At 43.7% G+C, this 21,219-nt stretch overlaps 1 protein-coding gene and 1 long non-coding RNA gene across 2 annotated transcripts in view; one reads left to right on the top strand and one right to left on the bottom strand.

Moving 5' to 3' along the window:
- Positions 1-21,219, bottom strand: part of LOC120545223 — a 110,688-nt gene that overhangs the window by 7,347 nt on the left and 82,122 nt on the right. The gene's annotated exons all lie outside the window — the stretch shown is intronic.
- barhl1b (BarH-like homeobox 1b) lies at positions 147-7,080 on the top strand. The gene is made up of 3 exons (XM_039779364.1): positions 147-1,517; positions 4,307-4,529; positions 5,819-7,080. The coding sequence occupies exons 1-3, from the start codon at positions 1,067-1,069 to the stop codon at positions 6,111-6,113; spliced, it is 969 nt and encodes a 322-aa protein (XP_039635298.1). The 5' UTR covers positions 147-1,066; the 3' UTR covers positions 6,114-7,080.

The raw sequence follows: 21,219 nt of genomic DNA, 5'->3' as shown, positions 1-21,219 counted from the left end.
AGGCAGGCAGGCAGGGAGGGAGGGGGGGAGGGAGGCAGAGAGAGTGGGCGTGTAGGGAGGTCCACTTCCAGCTCCACCTCAGCCAATGAAGGCTTGTCACAGGGGACTCACGTGGACGAGGCGCTCTTAAAACCTAGCTCCTGACTTTTCCTCAAGTTCAATTTTTTGGGATTCCCTCCCACCCCTATCACATCTCGTCCGTTTACTTGCCAGTTGTGACTATTTAACCCACTTTACCTCTCCTTTTTTCGATTCTGCGGCGCGCATCGCATCGTCCCGAGTCTTCCGCTTCTTCCTCTTCTTTTCCTGCTCCAGCTCTCGGACTCCTCTCTCTCGCTCTCTCGCTCTGCTTCGAGTTTTTTTTTTTTTAGGTTTTGTTTGTTCTACTTAAAGGAATGCGAACAGTTTTTCCATCTGTCGTTAGTGTGGCCACATGACGAGCTGCCCTGAACATTTCCCCTCCGGTCCTCTGTCAGGTCTGACGAGCCTGTACCTGTCCATGGTGCTGAAACGCTTTCTTTCCGAAGACACCGGTGCGCTGCTGCTGCTGCTGCTGCTGCTGCTGCTCCCAAATTTCCAGACAGAGTCATTATTTCCGCATCTTTTCGGGTCCTGCAGGTGAGATAATTGCAGCATCTTCCCTGTGAGGCTTCTGGACTCAAACAGAAGGAGTTGGGCCAAAGGGAAGCAACAAGAATCGACTGTGACTCTGCCAAAAGAGACTACAGCGGCTGCATCGATTGCAGGAGGACTCCTCTTTCTAGACTTGACAAAAAAAAAAACAACAACAACCAGAGAATCGGATGCATGGGCGATTGTTGTAACGCAAACTTAGCCTGGAGATATTTGCTCTTTAGGGAACCAGTCGGGAAACTGGAAATAGCGGAGGAATAATCTTCATTTAGCGTACCCATAAACATTTGTTTTTCTTGGTGCGGGGAGGGGGGGTACTTTCTCCTCTGCTGGATCAACCTAGACTTAAACAACCCCCCCCCTCCCCTCCCTCCCTAAAATAAAACTTGTCCTGAATACCAAATGGTAGTTTGAGGAGGCCTCGATCAAGACAATGGAGTCGTCCGCAAACGGGTCCAATTTTGGCATCGACTCGCTGCTGTCCCACAGGCCTGGAAGTCCGCTGTCCAAAGGGGACAGCCTGGCGGGGGAGTGCCGCTCGCCTCTGGAGTTCAGCCCGAGATCAGACGCGGAGAGCGGCTGCTCGTCGCCTCCATCGCCGCGGAGGGAGTGCGTAGACGAGGTGGCCCAGAGGCAGGGTCACGGCGTCGGCCTGCCGCCGCACCTCCAGCACGCGCAGATATCTGCGGGCTCGCAGCAGAGGACCGTGACCTCTTCGTTCCTCATCAGAGATATTCTCGCGGACTGTAAGCCCCTGGCCGCGTGCGCGCCGTACTCCAGCAATGGCCAGCCGACTCAGGAGGCAGGGAGGCTGGCCTCCAAGATCGCGGAAGACTTTATGGAGAAAATCCACAGCAACTCGTCGTCAGACAGCGAATATAAAGGTAAGGACAGACACGGGGAGGGAGCCGCTCTGCTTTGGGAGTTGAGATTGGAGGTGAAAGTGATCTGGCCTTCTGCTTACATACTGGACTTTAGGCTCCTGTAGAAAAAAATATTTGCTCTTTTGAAAAGTGGTTCTGGTTGTGTCTGGAGTTGCTCCCTATATTTACCTTTCTGGGTCTATCGTTTTCTATGTTGTATAGCTGCAGCTTGTCTAGTCTTGGTGCTTTTTTTCTGTCCTAATTTCTAATTAGGCCAACCCAAATAAATACTGATTCAATAATTTAAAAAAAAAGGGTCAGAAAGATAAAAGTAAAAAAATAAATAAAAGAAATTGCTGTGCAAGGTGGAAAAAAAGAGCATGACGTTAAAACAACAATAAATTGAATTTCAATGAAAGCCAAACTGCTGTTCAGAATGTAATGTAGCATTTAGCGGAGCTGGGTGATGACAAAAAAACAAGACATATAAACAAAAAATAGGTAGCCTATTTTAAAGGTGTTTATGCCTTTTCAGATTATTTTACAAAGATAACAATAATAATAATGATAATAATAATAATAATAGGCTAATAATAATAATAATAACAACAACACTAATAACATTAATAAGTAGGCCTAGCTTAGTGTGTAAGAATAATATTTTTCTAACTCGGCTTAAATAAAAAAAAAATTTTTTTGGGGGGGAGTGAAAAACTGTAACATCTTTATCAATAAAGTGCAATAGATTTCATGAGTAGCCGGCCACCGGAAGCCATCACTAAGGAAACTCCAGCCGATCCTGTGCTGCTGCACGGCGCTGGTGGAAACACGAGATGTGACCCTGCACGGTGACAGGCTAATGACTCCAGCTTTTCATTACCTTTTCTACATTTAAAAATCAGCGGCTGGCTGCGTGCATGCGCGGCGCGTTTCACTATAGCAGAAGATCCAGAAAGCATCTGTTGATGTCAGGGAGGCGAAGGGTGGGAGAGATGACAGGGTCGCCTCCAGATAAATGCCATCAAGGGCCTCTCTGTTTCCAATCATGTCAGCCATAACAGACATGTCACCTCCATTGACAGTTTAATGAAGCGGTGCCTGTAAAGAGGCCGACCGCTGTAGGCTACGAGGGCTAGCCTACATCCTTATTATTTCATTAGTTGGCGTTTTTTATTAATCTACTTATAGGTTCACAATGCTTCTTCCCAATTCACTTTTCTTCAGCTATTGATACGGCGTCACGTCATCGATCAGCTCGACAAAATTCAGTGCGTGCGTGCGTGTGTCCGCGCGCTCCCGCGTGTCACAGTGTGGATGGAGATGCTCATCGACGCGCTGATTGATTGAGGAAGCCGCGGGGCCCACAGAGCGCCTGTGTACGGCAGCTTTGATTCCCACCAATCCGCCTCCTATAATATTTCGGGGATTTGATGCAATTTGTCCCAGGCGCTAATCAGATTTGTAACCGCGCGAGGGCCGCCCGGCTCTTGATTTCCACTCATTTCCACGGTCCTGTGAAGTTTCTCCGGTCGCGGTTGAAAGGCCCGTCCTTCCCTTGTGGCTCAATTAGGCGGATTATTGTGCTCCTTGAGACGATTCAACTATTCAACTACCAAGATCTCTCGCCTCGCTCGCTTCCCCCCCCCCCCTCTCTTTTCTTTCCTTTCTTTTTCTTTTCTTTTTTTTTTCCAGAGAATTGACTATAAGGACTGTATATCAATGCTCGCCCCGACATGACACCACGCAGTGGAAGAACAAAGACTGCGGCTCTGCTGACGGGAAAAAATGTCAGATTGGAAGCGCGAATATTGGAAGAGCTTTTCATAACAATTTAAGAGCGAATCAAATAGCTCCATATAGCCCATAGGCCCTGTTTCTAGTGCCGTGATTTCACACTCAAACACTCGAAATGAGCTGTTCCTCAAATGTAGATGAATACTTACAAAAACACAGCATGCTGGTAAAAATCAGACATGTTTTTTTTATTATTATTATTTTTTATATTTTACCAATAAATGTTTGAAACGTTTTTGCCACTTTCATGAAAATCCGCAGTGAACAAATAGCAGCCTTTGGTTTACTTGGGTGTTCAAACCAGTGATTTAAGTTATTCAAAATAAAATTCACGGATTTATTTTCACGGATTAAATTAAATTCGCAGACCTTTAGATTAGATTTAGATTCTCTAACACTGACGTAGGCTAAAACTTAATATAATGAGGTGACATTTAAAAACAAAGAAGCCCCTTATAGATCCAAAGTTGAGCTTTATCGCGTCTTTTGAAAGGGGGAGCAAGATTCTTTTTAATTATTATTATTATGGGCTAATATTAAATCTAGCCAACCAATTAAGCCTCTATTTATATATAGCACATCGCATACAGGACATGCAGCTCCAAGTCCTTTCCATTTAAAAGCACGGACATTGAATGTTAGTAGAATTCTGGTTTGCCTCCTGATGTTTTGCCTTGATCCAACTAGAGTTTTTCATATTTTACATATTTTATTATTTCTCCTGAATTAAATGCCTGATTAAAAGCAAGAAACGTCACACTAATGAAAAGCTACAGGGTCATAAAAGCGACCTTTTTTTAATATATATATTTCGTGTTTTAGTTGACACAGTTAGGCTATTTTGTCAGCCTGCTGCATAGATTTCTTCACGCCTCCGTGTATCGAGGTTGCACGTCCACACAAAGATAGACGTACAGCGTTACATGACGCAGTATGAGGCCTTGGCTCGGTTTTCACCTTCTTCTGTTCTTTTTGTCTCTTTTCTTCTTCTTATCTCGGCCGTTTGTGTCCGCCAGTGAAAGAGGAGGGCGACAGGGAGATCTCCAGCAGCAGAGACAGCCCGCAGGTCCGGCTCAAGAAGCCCCGGAAGGCCCGGACGGCCTTCACGGACCACCAGCTGGCCCAGCTGGAGCGCAGCTTCGAGAGGCAAAAGTACCTGAGCGTCCAGGACCGCATGGAGCTGGCGGCCTCCCTCAACCTCACCGACACACAGGTCAAGACCTGGTACCAGAACCGCAGGTAAAGACACTGCTGCTGCTGCTACTTAAGAGGGGTAATCTGGTTTCTCACGGCTGGCTCCGGACTAGATGGACCCAGGGACGCCATGTTTTCCTGTTTTCCTTTCACCCTAAAATGTGGCATGAGTTAATTCACTTAACTGCACACGAGCCGCTGCCACTAGGACTGAAACATAACGTTATTTTAGTATTGATTAATCGGCAGTTTTTTTTCCTCGGTGAATTGATTAATCGTATGGTCCATAAAATGTCAGATTTGAGTGGACAACCCCCCACCACCACCACCACAGTCCCCCAAAGCACAAGGGGAAGACATTCAGTTAGAAGAAAGTCAATACTCACTCACAGTGATAAAGTGGAACATTTGGGCATTTTAACTTTTAACAATTGATTAGTTATCATAATAGTTTCTGATTTAATGTTCTGTCATTCACCTAGTCGATTAAGCGTTCACTTAGTTTCAGCCCTGACTGTTACTCCTACATCAGGTAAATTTAACAGGAGCAATTATTGATTGGTTTAATTTGTATTATTATTTTTTTTTTTTTGGCACCCTTGTTTATTTCGATTATAGCTCTCTGTTAAGAGAACAGAAAAAGTTGAGTTTATTTCGTCAGTTTTCAGCATCTTCGTGCAACAAGAACGACTTTTTTAAAGCTCCTATCCGATTTCACTTCATTTCATACAATAACCCTGCAAATAGCTTGAAAAGCGAGGCGTCAACGTTTTGTAAATAAATAAAAGTCCCATGCATGCACCGCGTAGAGAACCCGTCTCCCGCAATGTTTTCTGCAGTTCGATTGAATTAACTTGGAGCATTTAGTCGTCTGCAGCTTTGACTCTCAGGCAGCTAAATGACATAAATAAATATAAAACAACACTTCGGAGTATGAATAATGCATTGTTGCATGTGTGCATATCAATAATTCAAACAAACCACTATATCTACTCAATTATCTTTATTATGAATTATTCACCTGCATGGAGTGCATACTGCCAATCTAACAGACTTATGGGTGTGAATACAAGTGGCAGGCTGGAGATTTGGGTGATTTAAAAAGAAGAAGAAGAAGAAAAAAACAAACAGATGTATTCCTGACTTTTAATTGGACCCCAGGTAAACAGATGGGAGTTATTTTGCTAGGTGTCAGATTCAAACACACTCACTTAATACTAGGTGTGTTTACCGCTACACAGAGGCTAAAGCAGCGTTCTCTCTCTCTCTCTCTCTCTCTCTCTCTCTCTCTCTCTCTCTCTCTCTCTCTCTCTCTCTCTCTCTCTCTCCTCCAGGACGAAGTGGAAGAGACAGACGGCGGTGGGACTCGAGCTGCTGGCCGAAGCTGGGAACTACTCCGCCCTGCAGAGGATGTTCCCGTCCCCGTACTTCTACCCGCAGAGCCTGGTGTCCAACCTGGACCCCGGAGCGGCCCTCTACCTGTACAGGGGCCCCTCGGCGCCCCCGCCGGCCCTACAGAGACCTCTGGTCCCGCGGATCCTGCTGCACGGCCTGCAGGGGGGCAGCGAGCCGCCTCCGCCTCTGCCCCCCATGTCCGGCGTGCTTCCTCGGCCAGCTCAGCAGCGGTGAGCCGGCTGCTGCGTATTCTTTTTCTTTTCTCTTTTTTTTTGTACGACGATGGCAGCTTCGGACTCAGAGGTAGAAATAAAAACAAAGACAGAAGAGAAAATAAAAACGTGACGAACAAGAGAAGATGAAGAAAAAAAACAACAGTTGGAGGCCTTTATAATGGTGCGAAATGGCCGATTTAGGCTGAACCCTGTGGACGGAGCTTTTGGGACTCAAACTGTCTGTGTGGAAGGATTTTTTTTTTTTTTTTTGGGACATGAGCTTTATTTATAACTTATTTATTTTTCAATATGAATCTAAGTTATGTATTTATTTGATACAAGTTGCAGTATTTTCAGTGTTTTCAGTTTTTTTTTCTCCATCAACAGACAATTGTTGGTGGCACTTTGACCTACAGTTCAATGCCAATTAGATCCCCTATTATTATTATTATTATTATTATTATTATTATTATTATTATTATTATGTAGGCGTTCATGGATAGTGGCAGAGGCAGAACATCCTTCCATGTAATATGAATATAATGTAATTAGAGGATCCAAAGGAACAATGAGTAGCCTAAATCTGTCATTGATTTTTCTTTACACGTGAAGAACAAGACGATCAGCAGTCATAAACCTGTAAATAAGAATATTTTGCATTTTATCCGAAAGAGACTGATTTTAAAGAAACTTGTTTTTTTTTCTCCTGTTGGTTTGATCCATTAGTGCGTCTTTTTCAGACCGCGGTGATCCAGTTTGACGTATTAGGCTAGATTAGCCATCAGAAACTATACAGGCGAACGAGTCAGAATAAAAAAACAAAACAATAACCATATTTGTCGGAGAAAGAATGCCTGGACCCACATTAAAAAAAAGGCACAAACACGAGAGCTACGAAAAGAAAGAAATCTATATACAGTCTTTTTCTTGTTCTTAGTTGAAAGTTTTAGCGAAGTAAAAATGTCAAGTAATTTATATAAAAAAAAGCAGTTTTATCCCTGCAGAGGGGGGCAATGGGAGACGCAATCACCTCAGTAAGGTTATTTTTATTTTTTATTTTTTTTGGATAAACAAATGGCTCGGACCCGGGTCCCCGTCCAGGTGGAACTGCCTTCTTGGTTTGCTATAGATGTATTTGAACAGACGTTGTGCATTACTTATGTTACTTCATATGAAGCCGTGATAACCCTTACTTGTTCTACTTCTCCTTTGGTGAAAATGTATATTGCAGATATCAAACTTGTGGAGTGGTTCTCGTATATTTCCTGGATCGTTTTTTTTTTTTTATAATTTCTATTTTCCGTTCCTCTAGCTTCCCCTAAACTCTCTCTCTCTCTCTCTCTCTCTCTCTCCCCATTTCGTGAAGTTAATTTTTTTGGGGGTGAAATTCACAGCAACAGTTGGACAGAAAAGGAGGGGGAGGGGAGCGGTGGGGTGTTGGGGGTATTTGATGTAAAAGAGAATTACTTTTATAAATGTGGAAATAAAAGTCTTTCATTTAATCACGTGGCTGCTTGATCATGTGTGAAAACGGAAATGCCGCGGGGCTTTTCAGGTGGAATCAACACGTGGATGTACGCTGCAATAGACCCTTTTTTTTCCCACGGCAGACATGTTGACATGTCATAGTAGGAAAAGCACAGGTGTATTCCAAACCATTACTGATGGCTGCGTTCCACTTAGGAGAGGCCCTGGTATTGTGCATGCTGACTCACTGAAATAGCTTACTGGGACACTTGATGGAACTGAGCCATCGTTAAGGTTATCAATTTCAGCTGGGCTTTTCCTACTATGACAAGTCAACATGTCTGCTGTGAAAAAGGTCCATTGGTGGACAAAAGAGCGGCAACCCAATATCTCTGCAACAAAGTGTTGGTTGGCCTAATGCAGCTCTAGCCTTAAAGCAACTCATTTCTGGATAACCTCCCTATGTTGAATCCCACAGGTAACCTGTGGCTATACCAAAACATTTCGTTTAACATCATCTCGACGCAAAAAAAATATATATTTTTTTTATGTATAAATGTATACATTTTGATATTTTAGCACTATGGTTTGGTGCCAAAATAAACGCCATCTTTGACCAAATCAAAAAAAGAGAAGAATCGAGTTTTCATAGCCTAAGCCTTATAGATAAGAGGCCTGCCTGGTGTTTTTGAGACAGAGGGCTTGACTGGCCACCTTAAGAAAAAAAAGAAGAAAAAAAAGAGTGTTTTTAAAGTGCTATGGACACATGTCGGTGCCAATGAGCAAAGGTTGAGGAGATGGCTGCTGTCGCTTTAATTAAACAGTGCCACTTTTCTGGGAGCATGCTCGAAAATCAACACCATCTTTAGGGCTGGCGGCGGGTTTCTATTAGAGGAAAACGTGTTTCAGTGAATTTGAACATGTCTGTCAGACGGCTTCCCCCTCCTCTGTTTGGTTTAGTGTCGTTGATTTAATTTGTTTAATGTTGAGATGAAGGGCGTGGAAAAAAAAAAAAAAAAAAGTTAATAAGAGCGTCAGCGGTGGAGCAGGTACAAACACCCGTTTGGTAACCTTTTCAAAAGAAAAGCGGAGATTTGCGGAAAGATTCCACAACTAAGTTCAATTCGGACAAATGTTAATGTTATTCTGTGTTAATTATACAAGAAATGTTGACTTTTATTGGTGCTTTTTTTGAAGAAAAAAAAGAAGAAGGTATAAGTGCATGAACACATGAAGAAGGGAGAAAGGTCGTTTGATTGGAAATTGAAAGCAAACAGCAATCGCGCACACGTAGTACGCGCACGACTAACCATCCCCTCCACACACACACACACACACACACACACACACACACACACACACACACACACACACACACACACACACACACACACACAAGTGCAATCAAAGATCAATTCCAGCTAATGTCTTTAGAGAAGGGCCAACAAAATGGAGCCTCCCCCCCCTCCAAGTTCTTTTCTTCGCCATTCCCACTTCCCTAAATTAACAGCAGTAACTCCGATTCGTTTTCCATAAACAATGCAGGAGATGAAATATTAATGTGATGTGCACAATTGTTTAAGTGCCCTAAATGATCCCATTTTGAAATTGATTGTTTCCATCCTTCTTTTCCTTGAGGGTGCTGGATGTGGGCTCCTCTGCCAAACGGCCCCAACAGCTGGTGACCGGGCTGGAGCTGACTACAGACCGGGGATCAGCGTGGGGACAGCTGGTCAGCGGCTCCGCCGCCCCTCCCTCCCTCCATATCCAAGCACCAGCCTCGCTCTCTCCCCTCCGAGTCTGCGAGGACCCGGGTTATCCGGCCGTGGCGCGTTGGGGGTTAAAGGAGTTCAGGCTGACGGACAAGACTTGGCGTGTAGGATGTTAACGATTAGACAAAAGACTTTAATAGGTTTTAATTGAAAGTCGATAATGGGTTTGATAGCCAGCTCCCCCTGCTGTCATCCACGCATGGCACCTGTTATCTGGGACCTCCACTTAGTGGCTGACCACGCCGTGAAATATCAGACTGACGGCCTGATAACTGGCGCGTTTATGATGCGTAAAATTGCATTAAAAATACAGTGCATGTGCCGAGCCGAGTTTTGACGACTGGGAAAGTGAAGAGGGGAAAAATGGAAAGGGTGGAATCAAACACCTCCCAACTTGCCAAAAGATCATTATAGTCCCATCATGAGGATCCGTGACCGATTCAGATAACGACGACCCTCTTTATGAAAAGGGGGTTATTCTTGCAAAGTGCACAGCTGATTATATAAGGAAAAGCCCCCGTGTGTCTTGTTGGGTGACTCGGAGAGTTTTTTCTTCTTTTCTTTGCATGTGAAAGGCTGGTGGTAAATCCCCCGGCTCTTACCATGGATTGTCCCCGGCTCAGGGTTAATGAAGTGCGGATGGAGTCTCGTTGAGCTCCCGACAGACAAAAAAAAAAAAAAAAGGCTTAGGCCCAGAGGATCAGTGACTCTGCTTAATCCCGTGGACTCCTAATAATAATAATAATAATTCAAAAGAAGAAGAAGAAAAAAAAAAAACTAAACAAAAAAAACAACCTTTTGATGAAATTAAGAGTGAATCAAAGCGTCATTTGCATTGTGCTCGTGGTGTGAAAGCTTTTATATTTCCTTTCATTCCTAGCAGTGGACCAATGAGGCAAATCTGCAGCTTGCATTAAGATTGTTTCAATCCGCTGGCGGCGGGTTTGCTTACAAAATCCGCGGGGGAAGATGAAATATAGATCAATTAAAATGTTCAAGAAACGCATGGCCTATTTTGCCGTTTTTCCTGAACAATAGCCATAAACGAAAATAACTAATCCTTTTTTATTTTTTATTTTTTTTACAGTTTTTTGCATAAGCGAAATGTGCCTTTATGGACTATTATATCTGTTATTCACAGAAGAACTTAGGTTACATCAACTTATTCCCACATGCCCTCCATATCCACCACACTACCTATTTAGGGCCGTTTGGAATAACCTTTGAAGCCATAACGTGTTTCAAACAGAGCAAAACCACTGTATTACACACATGTACCCTCATGTGTAATACTCACAACAAAGTGTTTGACTTTTTGGGAAATATGGCAGTCTGTTGTAACTAGGATCATGATTAGGGTTGGGCATCGTTTTGATTTTAACTATTTTGATTCTTCCTTTCGATTCCAGTTCTTATTGATTCTCAATTCTGATATATATATATATTTTTTTTTTTTGGAGGGGTGGAGTTGAAATGGGTCACATGCTTATTTCACAGATAAGAGGAGAATTGTATTTTGATACCATGGTGATTTACAGTTTTACAGGGCTTTTTCAACGGAAGATAAAGCCACACGACACAACGCTTCGGAAACCAAAACGTGCACGTTAAATTTGGAACCGACGATCGGATTGGAAACCAAATTTTCCAATCGATTCCAAACGATTCCAAGTTGGAACCGGTTCTCGACGCCCAATCCTAATCGCGATGCTTCACATGGTAAGAAAATGTAAATAGCCTTTATAGGCTACAGTTGGATGTTCAGTTTATGTTTGCTGCATTAGAGTCAGGCAGGGAAAGGTATAGGACACATTGTGTGTAACCTATTGACCCTGGCAAAGTCCCAAAAAAATAATTCCAACTAGCCTATAGGCCTATTTTATTTCTCCTTCATATTAAAATCTAAAATGAAAAAGTCACCAAGCTCCATTCACCTAACCAACATTTCCATGGCTCGAGAGCTGAAAATAAGGAAGAGAAAAGGAGGAGAGAGAGAGAGAGGGGCTGGTGTTAAAATGAATCTGACTCAGCAATGAACAGAGACATTTAGAGAGATGAAGTACATGATAAAGTATCAACGAGTGTAAGGGGGGGGGGGCGAAAGGAGAGCAGCAGCCTCCCGGTTAGAGATCCGCTCCTTGCCTGGAGGTACGGGGGCCGTGAGGAGGAATGAAAGCCTCGCCGAGTGGAGATAACCCCGCTAATCATTTCCCCAATATGATGGGGGACTACAAACTTGGGTCAGGGGCGCGGGATTGACATCCCAATCTCAGCAAATAATGAAAGCTTTCCTCTCGGATCAGAAGGAGGGTTAGGGAGGAAGACAGGAGAGGAGAGCGGGAGAAGGGGGGATAGACGCGGGGAAGAAAGAGGTGGGGCTGCTGCTTCACAACCACACACACACACACACACACACACACACACACACACACACACACACACACACACACACACACACACACACACACACACACACACACACACACACACTTCACTGGAAAGCTCTCATTCCTTTATTTCTACTGGATTGCATAGGACGGTGAATATCCAGATTGACTGAGTGAAATTAGCATAATATACACAGGTCATCTAGAAGCTGTTACATATTATGTAACAGCTTCTAGATGACCCACTCAGGCACCCGTAAAACTGCCAAAAACATGACATTGATCAAATGAATAGAAGACAGAACTCCCAGCTTTGAGAAAAGTTTTCCAGTGTCTTAAATAATACCTAGCCTATTAACTGCAACTTTTGAGACCATAAGTCAAATTTGTCAAAACAAACGGCCTACACGTGTTTCAGTACAGTCAGCCTTGTCTGGCTGAAATGATTTAATTCATTCAGATGGCAGAGCTTAGCTAGCTAAGCTAACAATGCTAACATAGGTAAGCTAACTTAACAGGTAGGCTAACTAAAGCAATGTTGGCAGAATGGGAACAAAGGGAACACATTATTCCAACATGGCTACCCCAATTTGGACCCTAGTACCAGCTAAAGTCACAGAATGTTTAATTAGCTTCTTTTTTTTTTTATTAGCATTTAGGCCTATTACAAAACAGTAACAAACAAAAAGTGTGGCTACAGTTGCCTTTCAATTAGCGGAATTGAATTAGTGTTAATATTGGATTTTATTAAGAGGTTACTGCCAGTGATGGTTGTGTTGACTCTTTTGCAGCTCATTTTGCCAAACGAGAAACATTGTAGCTGTCTGAAATTCACAATATTTCCAACTTGGAATTGCAACAGGAAGACTGGTTGAGAGTTTTCACCTGCGGCTGGTAAAAACACAGTCTGAGCTATGATATGGAGGAGACATTTCTACATCTCAAACTGATCATAAAGAAACAGGATAAGCCTGCATATTTTCATAATTTAGTAATTTAGTTAGTAATTTTTCCTGAAAGATGGATCACTAATAATAGCTAACATTAGGCTGAAATGTCTGAGAATATATGGTAAATACGACACATAACACTCAGTACTGTGGTGAAATTATGTACTGTACATTTCATATTGAAATTATTTATTGGAATATAAAAATTCTAAACCCATTTTTCTTTTTAACAAAGGAACTGTGCAATATTCTTAAAAGAGTCTAAAATTAGCAAAATTGTCGTTATTCAGATAAGGAAATACCAAGCCAAAGAAGAAGTGAACAATACTAAAAGAATTTGACTCAATGCTAACTTTCGATACTTTGATAGATCTATCTGGCGCCCATTTCAGTTGATACCCCAAAAAAAAGGACTCAAGTTCGATAACCTGTCCTGATAGCGGCACGGTTTACTCTGAACAGTCACCAAGAAATCAGAGACCTGCTGTCACCCTGTGAAGCAACTAACTCGAGTTTTGGCTCGATACTGGCAATACACAAGTAATAAAAAAAAAAAAAAAACCTTATTGTTAAAACCCTTTGTTAAACATTTATTGGGTTGGTCCTTCGTCACAATTGCCAAACAATCCTTTCAAGCCACATTTAAAAAGTCAATTTTAAGTTCTTCTTTGAGTTCCTCTTGCTATGACTTGCCTCCACTTTTTCCCAGGGAGGGATGAAAGCTGTGTAGCTTGCAGCGGGGGGTCTGTGTAAGCCACATCACTATCAGATGACACAGAGATTATTCAATCAATACCTTGTTGTGTTACGACAGGCTTTGCCGCCTGCCACACTGCGCTCTCAGCAGTCCCTTTGACCAGACGACAGGCAGGAAAAACACACACACACACACACACACACACACACACACACACACACACACACACACACACACACACACACACACACACACACACACCCCGAGGCCCTGACCCCCACCGGACAACCAGCCCTGGAAATGCCTCTGGGACCAGAAGACAATATCAGGCAATGAGTAAATCCCACACTGATCTGTAAATGACTTCCAGACAAAGACATTTAAGGAAACGGCAACGCTGGCCATACAATCCCAACACAAACCAGTCATTAGTTTCAGCTATTCTTTCAGAATGAAAATGCAAAGTTATTCATCTGCAGAAGACACAATGTGATAAATTCAGCAAGCGCAAAACAATAAAAGGGCTACATAGACTGAAAAATAACCCCTCTGTGTTTGATGTACGCATACGAAATTGGTTTGACTGCTACTTTGTGATTCACCGTGATGCTAAATGCATCTGATGGAGGATTCCAGGCATTTCACAACTGCATCTTAATTGACGTTTTTGTGATTTTCACATTTCTATAAACTGAATGGTTTACATGGCCCTTAACAGATTGAAATGACAAGTAGTTAAGACGATTTAAAAACACGTTTTAATCCCATTATACATCCAAGGTTAACAATCTCCTGTTAACGCAGATTCTCCAAACGCTGAAAAAACATATTTTTCTTGAAACTTCACAGTATTCAACACAGCAGAAATGTACTATTTATAGGTGATCCCCGCATGCAGCTTATAAATGTGGAAGAGTTTCTATGATCTGGTCTCATCTGAAAGGCGGCTAAATTAAAGGGAACAGGCAGTTTCTTGGACCCCTCGGTGGACCCTGGGGGGGTCACTGACCAGGGCCACAGGGAGGCCTCTCACCTCATAAACATAAAGGGAGGAGAGGCCATCAATAAATGATGAGGAGTGGTATACATGTATTTTTAACGGTGCTTCCGTGTGATGTCTGGGCAGCTCTCTCCCACTCGGTATCCTGGTGGAGGGCAGAGAGCAGAGAAGGACCACGCATTTTTTGAATTAGGCCTCCCTCTCTCTCTCTCTCTCTCTCTCTCTCTCTCTCTTTCTGTGTTGGTCGGGGTGAGGGAGGGGAGTGGGCTGAGTTAGGGGGCCAGGTGGTCTTTGTAAAAAAAAGAAAAAAAAAGAAAAAAGGTATAGATGGCTAACAGGTTCCTGCTTTTGCCAGCAGGGTCATTGCTGTGTGTCAGTGTGCATGGGAGCGTAACAGAGCAAAAGAGAGTGTTTTGATAGAGATGGTTTTAAAAAAAAATCCTAAAGCTATTAAAGATGGGCACCACAAACACTTTGATTATGTAACCAGGACTGAAATACAGGGCTTGGCGATATGATTGATATCAAGATCACTGGGTCAATATTCCTCTGACATCCATATATGTTATGGCAAATATGTGACATACATCAGATAAATCCCTTCACACACACACACTCACACACGTAAAAACAAACTTAGGGCTGCAACTAACAATAAATTTCATTATGGATTAATCTCTCAACTATTTCTTTTTTTTTTTTTTACAGTTTATGGATTGTTTAGTCTATAATATATATATATAATTTTTAAAACAGCTTGCTTGAATCGTCAATAGGACAAACATTTTTTAATAATATGATAAGAATATAATCTTATCACCACGATACGATTCAAATTAAAGTTATTATTAACAAGCCCTGCATGTAGGAGATGGAGGTGGAGTATTAAACAAATCATATATTTATAGCCAGGATTTAACATGTCAACACATAGTAGTCGTTTTTACAAGCTGCTAACTCCACCCCCACACACACACACACACACACACACACACACACACAAAACACACACACACACACACACACACACACACACACAAATGATATATATATAATATATATAAACTGTTTCTTTTTTTAAATTTGGTTATATTGAGCATTCCTTCAAGTCTCAACACTGAATATAAGTTATGGGAAAGTTGCTGAAATGCCAAGGAAGCACCACTGTGGTTTCTGGCAGGAAGGAAATGATTGATGCTGCTTGTAGCCTACAGGGGAGCAAGCAAGCACACGGCAATCGATTCAATCAGCGATGGCAGGCCGGAATAACAACACAGCCTCCGTGGGATTTACACGTCAAAGGTTTCACGGAATCATTGTCTTCATCAGAGTACAGGGGCGGGCATTAGACTACTAATACATCTCTACCAGCACGTTCATGTGCTAGTCCTGACCTCTACCCAATTAACACATCAGTGTTCGATTACCTCCGAGTGTGAGCAAATGAACGCAATGTCCATTTATATTCACAGCTGTGGGAATTGTCTCAACCGATCAGGTGGATCGGAGCTCTGTGATTGGACGAGCAACTCACCAGTCAAGTCTGGTCAACTGCAAACAATTGTCACCGACTTATCGCATTACTGATTAGCCTCTGCAGTACCAGGCTCTGCATGCTGAGCGATGCACAAGACTTATCACAAGTTGACGGTAGCATCTTCAAATTGCTTGTGTTGCCCAACCAATTATCAAATCAAGTCAATTTATGAGTTTAGAACAAGAGTCAAGTCATTCTATTTGACTTTAATCAGCTATGTATGGCCATAAACTACTCGAATGTGTGCACGAGTGCCCGCATGCATGCACAGACAAGGCCACTGCTATTTTGTGTGCGTGTGTGTGTGTGTGCACGCGTGTGTGTGTGTGTGCTTGCTTGTTTGCCCACACACAAGATTGATGTGTACCTGTGCTCTTGCAGGGTATCAGGTGTGTTCGTCTAGAGGCCAGAGATGTTGGAGTATCAGTCAAGAGTGGACTTAAAGGGGGCAAAAGCCCCTAATTGGACAAGTGAGACTGGTGTCGGTGAGGCTGACTGTGGGGAAGACAATCTACCTCAGTGACCACTCCTTGACATGCCATTTGCCTCTGAGGACCCCCAGGGCTGGCCGAGCAGCTGCCCGACAGAGCCATAACTCCGGGGCCAAGGCGAGGACCTCGGGCTAACAAGGCGATAACGAAAGACTAGTGGAGCGTGAGAGGCAAAGACAGCAGACAGCGGCAAAGCCAAAAGTAGGACTAGACCGAGAAGTCAAGAGGAAACGCGGGTGCGCCCCGTCACTTTTCTGCTCGCGCAAACTTCATTCTCTAACGCGCACAGAAGCCCGAGATCTCACGCTGCCGAGAGGATGCCTTTAATCGCAAAAGAAGCGGCGTGGTTTCCCTGTCTTGCTCCGGATCCTAATGCTCATTTCATCATCAGACAAACTGACACCGATATATTTACATGGAGCAGGAACGGCAGAGGAATTTGGAGGCATGTTGCCTGGGAGATCAGAAGCCTGGTTTATAGAAGGGAGGCAGCACAAACAAACAAACAAACAGTAAAGGCCCCCGGCTCCGCGCGTGCGCACACACACACACACACACACACACACACATAAACACAGACACCCACAGACGCCCACGACTATATACACCTGAGTGGAGGAAGACACACTCTCCCAGGTTTGAAGTTTGTCTGGAGTGGCAAGCCGAATAAAGTGTGTGAAGCGTGATGCCAGGTAGGAGAGAAAACCAGCTTCAAACGGTTATCAATACAATTGGCTGTGCCAGGCGCAGCAGTTTAACCTCTTTAGCGCGCCGGATGTCTGCTAACTGGATGTGACGCCTTCTCTGGAAGGCGCCTTCTGTGGTGTCGTCTTCACAAAGACTCACAGGGGCCCTGATGGGTACTGAGAGTCCCAGTTTAACTGTGTAGCGCCTCGTCCCTTTGACAGTCCCCAAACTCGACTATAATAACACCCCAGGAAAACACAACAAATTCTCCCACTTGCCAGAGAATAATAATAATAATAAAAAAAAAAAAAAGACAAAAAAAAGAAAAACACAGGTTGTGATGTGCAGTGGAAATTTGCAAAACAGTAAATAGTGATTCAAGTGCTTCTCACGACAGATGTCTCAAGTTAGCCTGTTTATGGGAATCAACTTTTCCTGACTGCTCTCATAACACTTTTTTTCCCTAAGAATATCAACATCTTCTTACACACTGTAAAGGACAGACACCGGGAGCCACACAAAAATAATTCTAACATATTTGTAAGCATTGACACAAGTACAAACATAAACAGGCTCCCTATGAACAAAAAAAACAACCAACAACACATCAAAACATTATTCTACACAGCACTGCTGCATGATTTATATGCTGCAAGTCCATCTCCTTTGTTGTACATTTTTTGTAATATATATTATGCAATTACTTCCAGTGTAATGACCCATAAAACACACGATTTTAGCAAGATTTAAAGGCCGAGCAGAGGATCACTGGGTCAAACCTCATCACCGAATGGCATTAATGCGTGTCACATATCGTGAGGCGTGAAGAGGAGAACGCAGGAATAAAATCAATTCAGAAGGAGGAAGCTTCCGGTTTTTGCTAAGACAGAAAAGCTGGGGAGGAAAAAGGGGCAAGGGGGCGCAGGCTGCCAAGGATGTGGCGGAGGCATTAGGGATTGCAGCTGGCGCGCACCCGGGCTGGCTGGGCGCGGCAGCAGCAGCAGCAGCAGCAGCAGCCCCGGCACCCCTTGATCCTACGCAGAGGCAGGTCTCAGCAGACCTGCTGGGTGCCAAGACACCGCCATCCCAAACCTGGAACCATCAGCCTCCACATGGACACATGAAAACAACAAAAAAAAAAAAAAAGATATGCACACGCGTCTGCAGTATGTAGATGCATGCAGGCACACAAACATGTCTTCCTCACTCCCCCACACATACACACACACACACACACACACACACACACACACACACACACACCTCTGACAGGCCGTACACAGATGTTCCCGTGATAACTATGACAATGTCAACACATGCTGCTGCCTAACTCACATCCTAAGTCATAATGAACTAGAGGCACTGAGGCTACATTTCTTCTTCTGGGTTTCTCTCTGACAATTTGTAGACTGCTGCCGGCTCCAGGTTGCATTCTGACCTCCGGGAGGAGAACGAGGAGAAGAGGGAGAAATGGAAAAGAGGCTCAGACAATAACAGCGGCTGGGTATATATATATAGAAATGGAGACTCCATTTTTTTTGTGGCGTGTGACCCTGCAGACCGGCTGTCCCTTTCAATTAGGCCTGGGAGAGGATTAGCAGCGGGGGGGGGGGGGGGGGGGGGGGAGGGGGGGGGGGGGACAGGTAAAGGAGCGGGGGGAGATGGCTTGCAGAGATAGAACTGTAACTGCCGCCACTAACGGAGTACTAAAGAAAGGGGAGGTTGAGTCATAAGATGCAGCGGAGGGAAAGGTGAGGAGTCAGCGGGGGGTGGGGAAGATAGACCGGCTGATATGAGGACCCAGGCAGAGTGTGGCGAGGAGGCACACACACACACACACACACACACACACACACACACACACACACGCAAACAATACAGAGGAGTAACTATAGCTCCGCTGCATCATGTTCTGCCCAGGCTGCTATAGAAGCGTGACGCACGCACGCACGCACGCACGCACGCACGCACGCACGCACGCACGCACGCACAGTTTTGAGTAGGAAACAACTCCTGTGGTGGGAAAGTTGTATTGTAGTAGCAGGGTTGAGCTGTTCATTTCAAACAATCAGTAAGCAAGGGTCTTATATTACAAGTTACCTGCTCAAATATAAATATAATATATAAAATCTATTTTGAGTCACTATGTAGGTGTAAATGTAAAAGCAGGATCTAATGTGCAGTGGATACAGCCAGCAGAATCACATCAACAAAGGAACCTACTGTATTCCCAAACTGTATCTTTATTAGTTTATTTGGGGTTTCGCTGTGTGATAAAAAAATAAAAAAATAAAATAAAAAAATCTAGACAAATCATTTGTTTCACCCCATAAACCTGGTTGATGCTTTCAGATTTGGTGTCAAAACAGTTTAGCGATTTAATTCAAGTCAGTTGTGGGAGTACATTTTCTTTTTTTAATAATGACATTACAGATTTCTCCTTTAATTAGCCTGTGCCCGATATCTGAAAAGTAAAAAGATACTATCAACATTTGAAAGATTAAAAAAAATCAGATTAGTTGTTGGATGTTTGAGAATGCCACAGTCGGCTAAAACACGTGTGAGGCTTTGAGCATCGGAGCATCGGCTGCTAATTTGAAAGATTTCACAATGAAAACCAATGACCAATCCTGTTTATTTAAGCACGGCCTGAGAAAAGTGAGAAGGAAGTGACCTTTGCCCTTTATTTTCACATTTTGAGCTCCAATCAAATAAAGCTCTACCCTGAAAAAAAAAAGCCAACAAGAAACAACAGCACACTGTTTCTGCTTTCCTGCTGCTCATCTCCATTACGGCGAGCCTCGACCGCGATTACCAACAAGGGAGCGCTGCGAGCCCTCCACGCTGAGAAAAACGGCTCTGACAGCTCCGCTAAACGAGACGGAGAGGATGACGGAGCGAGAGAAAGCCGCAAAAGAACCATTGTACAGATTCCAGCATCATACGCATGCACACACAGTTAAATCAACTGCTGCTTTTTTATTTATTTTTTTATTTTGGCTGCTTTTTATCACTTTGGAGCGCTCACCTGAGCTCCCCTCCAAGCTATTAATTTTAAGCCACAAAGTTTACTGCCAGTGCATCGCCTTACATTACCGCCTCCGCTAAGAGAGGGGAGGGTAGAGGGGAGGAAAAAAAAAAGGATAAGGCAAAGAGTAAGTTATTGTTTTTATATGAGATCTATTCCCCCGGTGTTCTGGTCAATAATGACTTGATATATCAGTGACTGCCTTGCTATTTGCACTGTTTTGAGGCGTGTTTTCTCTGCCTGTGATTGAGCGGAGCTATTTTCACGCGTGGAGAGAGGCGGCTGAGGACCAGGGAGGCTAACGTCTGTTTGAACAAAGTTTATGGGAAATTTTCCCGGGCTCGCCGGGGGAGTCGCTGTTTATGAACTGTAATAAAAAGAGTCATTTTAACGGCGTGACCCGGGTGCACAGGCAAAGGGGTGGGTGGTGGGTGGGGGATTTGGTTATGTCTCTGTTTGCAAGGAGGAGGTCCTCTCACAGGCCGTGGAAAAAGAGAGGGAAGGGTGGAAGGAAGGGGAATGGAAAGCGAAAGCAAGAAGTGAGGAAGAAGTCACAGGTGAGGGGCTGAGGATATGAGTTAAAGAGACTTATGGAAAAAGGATAGAAAGACTACCAAAAAAAGAAGGAGGAAGGAGAGAGTGAATGGGGGGGGGATTACACCTCCGTGTTGTTTTAGCAGCCAGCCAACAGCTCTTAATGAAACACTTTGGTTCAATTCCTGATTCATCTCGCACAGCGGGCTCAGCTCTGTCCCCAACAATCCTCCTCTCATCTGAATGTAATGCACGGTAAATGAGAAAATTAGAACGCACGCAGTGCTGCAGACGACTCTCAAAACGGGAGGACAAAGAAAAAGGGAAAATGAACGCGCCGTTTTTTCCCGCGCCCCTTAAGTGCGTTATGAGAAAACGGCACGTCGATAAATACGTATAAATAGTAACCCCTTGAGAAAAATCAAATAATGTTGACCTTTCCCGGAGTCGATAGGTGTAATCCTGCGTGCTCCTGGCTGCCTGTGGAGACACTTGAACAGTATCACACTTTTAATGAAGAGATGATCGGTCTCCAGGTTGAAAAGCTTACAGCTGCTGGACAGATGCTCTCCAAA

This window comes from Perca fluviatilis, chromosome 17 (assembly GCF_010015445.1).
Source record: "Perca fluviatilis chromosome 17, GENO_Pfluv_1.0, whole genome shotgun sequence".
Lineage (NCBI taxonomy): Eukaryota > Metazoa > Chordata > Actinopteri > Perciformes > Percidae > Perca > Perca fluviatilis.
Note: the sequence above shows the minus strand (reverse complement) of the source record. Positions and strands in the feature narration are given on the sequence as shown.

What these genes read in the sequence shown, in the direction of transcription:
- barhl1b (XM_039779364.1), top strand. Translation starts at nt 1,067, where the DNA reads ATGGAGTCGTCCGCAAACGGGTCCAATTTTGGCATCGACTCGCTGCTG. An exon ending in GTCAGACAGCGAATATAAAG is followed by an intron (nt 1,518 to 4,306) that starts GTAAGGACAGAC and finishes TGTGTCCGCCAG; the next exon opens with TGAAAGAGGAGGGCGACAGG. An exon ending in ACCTGGTACCAGAACCGCAG is followed by an intron (nt 4,530 to 5,818) that starts GTAAAGACACTG and finishes TCTCTCCTCCAG; the next exon opens with GACGAAGTGGAAGAGACAGA.